Source organism: Kryptolebias marmoratus, linkage group LG10 (genome assembly GCF_001649575.2).
Source record: "Kryptolebias marmoratus isolate JLee-2015 linkage group LG10, ASM164957v2, whole genome shotgun sequence".
NCBI classification, from domain to species: Eukaryota; Metazoa; Chordata; class Actinopteri; order Cyprinodontiformes; family Rivulidae; genus Kryptolebias; species Kryptolebias marmoratus.
This window is the reverse complement of record NC_051439.1, coordinates 22,006,232-22,009,757: the sequence shown is the minus strand read 5'-3', so window position 1 is coordinate 22,009,757 and position 3,526 is coordinate 22,006,232. Positions and strand designations below refer to the sequence as shown.

The 3,526-nt window shown below is 42.1% G+C and overlaps 1 protein-coding gene across 1 annotated transcript in view; it reads left to right on the top strand.

The window, feature by feature from the left end:
- gabrr2a (gamma-aminobutyric acid type A receptor subunit rho2a) overlaps positions 1-3,526 on the top strand; it is a 20,073-nt gene that overhangs the window by 12,664 nt on the left and 3,883 nt on the right. Inside the window, exon 5 of the mRNA XM_017431651.3 lies at positions 2,251-2,333. Coding sequence (XP_017287140.1) covers positions 2,251-2,333 — 83 coding nt within the window. The remainder of the gene's footprint in view (positions 1-2,250; positions 2,334-3,526) is intronic.

Sequence of the window (3,526 nt, the reverse complement as noted above, 5' to 3'; positions counted from 1 at the left end):
ACATGTGAGGAGAGCTGCAGACCAGGGACAATCCAGAAATGCTCATGAATGTCAGTTTAGAAGCTATCAAAGTTCTCAAATAAAGCACCTTTTGAGAATGTCAATGTTTGTTGGGAATTATCTTACAAAACTAGGAAGTATTTTTCGTTTATAGATTAAAAGTTATGGTTGTTTATTGATTTTAGTAAAAAAAATCACAACTTTTAGGAAAATGGTCCGTGAAATCAGGCATTTTAGCCGCAACAATCACAAAAAATGCCCACGAAATCCTGGAGGGATTGAAATATTAGCTTGAAAATGACTTGATTTACAGCCTTTTTGTGTTTGATAAGGCTGATGAGCTGAATCGGGGTGGATCCGAAAGATAATCAGTTGTAGCAGTAATTTCAGTGAAAGTTTCATTAAAATCTGTCCAGTTCGTGAGATATTTTGCTAATAAACACACACCAGCGGCGGGCTATTTTAATATTAATAATATTAATAATAAACAGCTTCCGTGGCCCTTCTTCTTCTGCCGCTGTCAGAGCAAATATTTAACAAGAAAACCCCTGACATGTTCACTGTTCAGAGACGGTTTCTGTTAAATATTTTACTAACTGAAACCCTGTGAAACCCTGCAGCTCCGACAGGAAGAGACGAGCCACGCTGTGGTTTTCATTGTGCTCAAATTTTCCTGACGGATCGGAACAGGAGGATATCCGCAGGTGTTGGGAGTCGGAACGCTCCATCAGGTCCACGCCGCAACGCACCGTGGTCTAATAATTTATAGATAAATCGTCAGAGCTCCAGTTTCTGATTCAGAAAACGTGTTTGAGCTGTAAAGGTCCTGACGGGAGCAGCCGAGCTCTTTGTTTCGATTCGGCTCTTCTCGTCTCCGTGCACGTTCGGGTCCTGATGGAGGTTCTGGTTCCAGTCAGGTGGAACAACACAGACTGTGTTTGCTTTTATTTGAACAGCTTCTAAACTTTATCATGTTTATATTTTAGAGAATTTTACAACTGAGTAAAAAAGTCTTTTTTATTTTACTGTTTTCTTTCTGTCTGTGTGATGGATAACAGTTACTGTTTACAGTTTCTGTGAAGATGCAGGATGAGCTCTGAGTGCTGGGTGATCTGCTGAAACAGAGTTGTTGAAGCTAAAAGAAGCAGAATGTTAGCCAAAAGGAGCAAAGCACTAGCTAAAAGGTACATGTAGCTAAAGACTAGCCAAAAGTAGCAGTAGTAGTTCAGCAGCTTCAGCAGCTTAACGTTTAGCAGCATCAGGTCCAGCAGCTTCAGCAGCTTCAGCAGCTTCAGCTTCAGCAGCTTCAGGTCCAGCAGCTTCAGCAGCTTCAGGTCCAGCAGCTTCAGGTCCAGCAGGTCCAGCAGCTTCAGCAGCTTCAGGTCCAGCAGCTTCAGGTTCAGCAGGTCCAGCAGCTTCAGCAGCTTCAGGTCCAGCAGCTTCAGGTTCAGCAGCTTCAGGTCCAGCAGCTTCAGGTTCAGCAGCTTCAGGTCCAGCAGCTTCAGGTTTACCAGGATAGTCTGATATCTGAGTAAAAACTGTCAGTGAACATGTCAGCCTCCCTGTCACCGTGGCAACTGTTACCATGGTGATCGATCTGGAGGTCGTTGACCTCTGTGGGACTGAAATCCTCCTCTGGTCCAGGAGCTGTAGGAAGGAACTGCCGGTGAAGATGAAGGTCTGGACTCCATCGGTGCATTAAGCAGCCACAGCAGCTTGTGTAAATCTGAAACGGACGGTTTCCTGCTCGGCGTCAGGAAGTCTGCCCCAGTTTCACGCTGACATTATTGGATTCGGTCAGACGGCAGAGAGGCTCAGGAGAAGTCAGCTGGTTAAATATCGATAAACGGTCAAATGTTCAGTTTGTGGAAAAACGTTTAAATTCTTTTTTATTTTACGATCATATGTCCGTCGTAAATGATCTGCAGGAGTTCATCCGATCTGTTTGTTTACAGACTTTGGGCAGAAAACTGCTGCTGTTAATAACTGAACAGCTGGTTTTTACTGACTCACTGGAATGAAGCGCCCCCTATGGAGACATATGAGTACTGCAGCAAGTAAACAGAACTATATTAAGAAGTTATGAACATTAATGAAAATCCTGTTTTATTTTTCATGTTTATTTCTGTTTACAGGTGAGTTTTGTGTCTCTGTTGGGTCCACTGATCGTATTCTGACCAAAGCAGCAGGAAATAAACCATTAATGTGATATTTTCTCCGTGTCTCGTCTGATTGTTGTCTGTTGAGCAGAGTAACGGTGACGGCCGCCTGTAACATGGACTTCAGCCGGTTTCCTCTGGACTCTCAGACCTGCTCACTGGAGCTGGAGAGCTGTGAGTAAAACCATCTCTTTGAGACAGAATCGGGAAATTTAGGAGCTCATCTATCAGGCAAAAAGACGCCCCAGAGGAAATGTGTTTCGAGGTCTAATTTATTTATGAAAGCACGTTTGAAATGAGGAAAAATGTGCTGCTCGATTCGGTTTCATTTACAGCGAAAGCATCAAGGTCACCAGAGACAACGAATTAAATATGAAAGTTTAAAAACAAATTAAGTGGAAAATTCGGCCAGAAGGTGTAAAAAAATTCAACCAAACAGGAAAAGAAAGAAATCACCCTGACCCAATCCAAATGATCTGAGCAGAAAACTGTAACTATTAGAGTTAATTCTGTCTGTCTGTTAGCAAAATATCTCTTGAACCAGTGGATGGATTTTAATAAAACTCTTCCACTCATTATTTAGCTAACAAAAATAGCTATAACTCAGTCAGATTTACAGATATTGAGCTAAAATTTGGTGTGGTTGTAGCTGAGAGGCATCACTAACATATAACTTGAGCACGAACAGATTGCACCAGATATTATGATATAAAGTAAAATGATGTTGACAAAAACATTTATTGCGATGTCACGAAGCCAAGACGTAAGAAAATCGTCAAAAAAGAAGCAAATTCGCACAAAATTTATCTAATTTAGACGATTAATGTGGCTTTAAATTTAAAATTTGTGAGCAAAATCTGTATTAAACTGCCATGTTTACCTAAAGAAACAGCCGAAGTGACTGAAAATAGATAATTGGCCATATTTCTTTACCTACACAGACTAAAGGCAGCCTAATGTAGGTCGATCATGTCACTCAAGCTTCCACGTGGTTTTTGGTGGATTCAGCTTTGTTTACATTGAGTGTGGACCCGCATTTCTGAATTCCATGCCAATATATCTGGTAAACTACCGGAGTAAACTCTTTCAAACTGCACCATTTGATATAATTCAGGATAACCTTTTCTTATGTTTGCTTTTTTAAATTTGCGATGAGTGCCTTTAAAAGATGGCGGGCGATATGCATTCCTTCGAGGCCTTTAATCCGTATTAAAGCGCCGGCGTCAGAACCTGAAACAAACCGCAGAGGCAAACTGTGTGTTTCACGTTGTTATTTTTGACGCTTCAAACATTTTCCCAGCAGCCACCACAGGCTGTTTCACCGAGTACCCCCCCCCCCCCCCCCCCCCCCCCCCCCCCCTCTACCC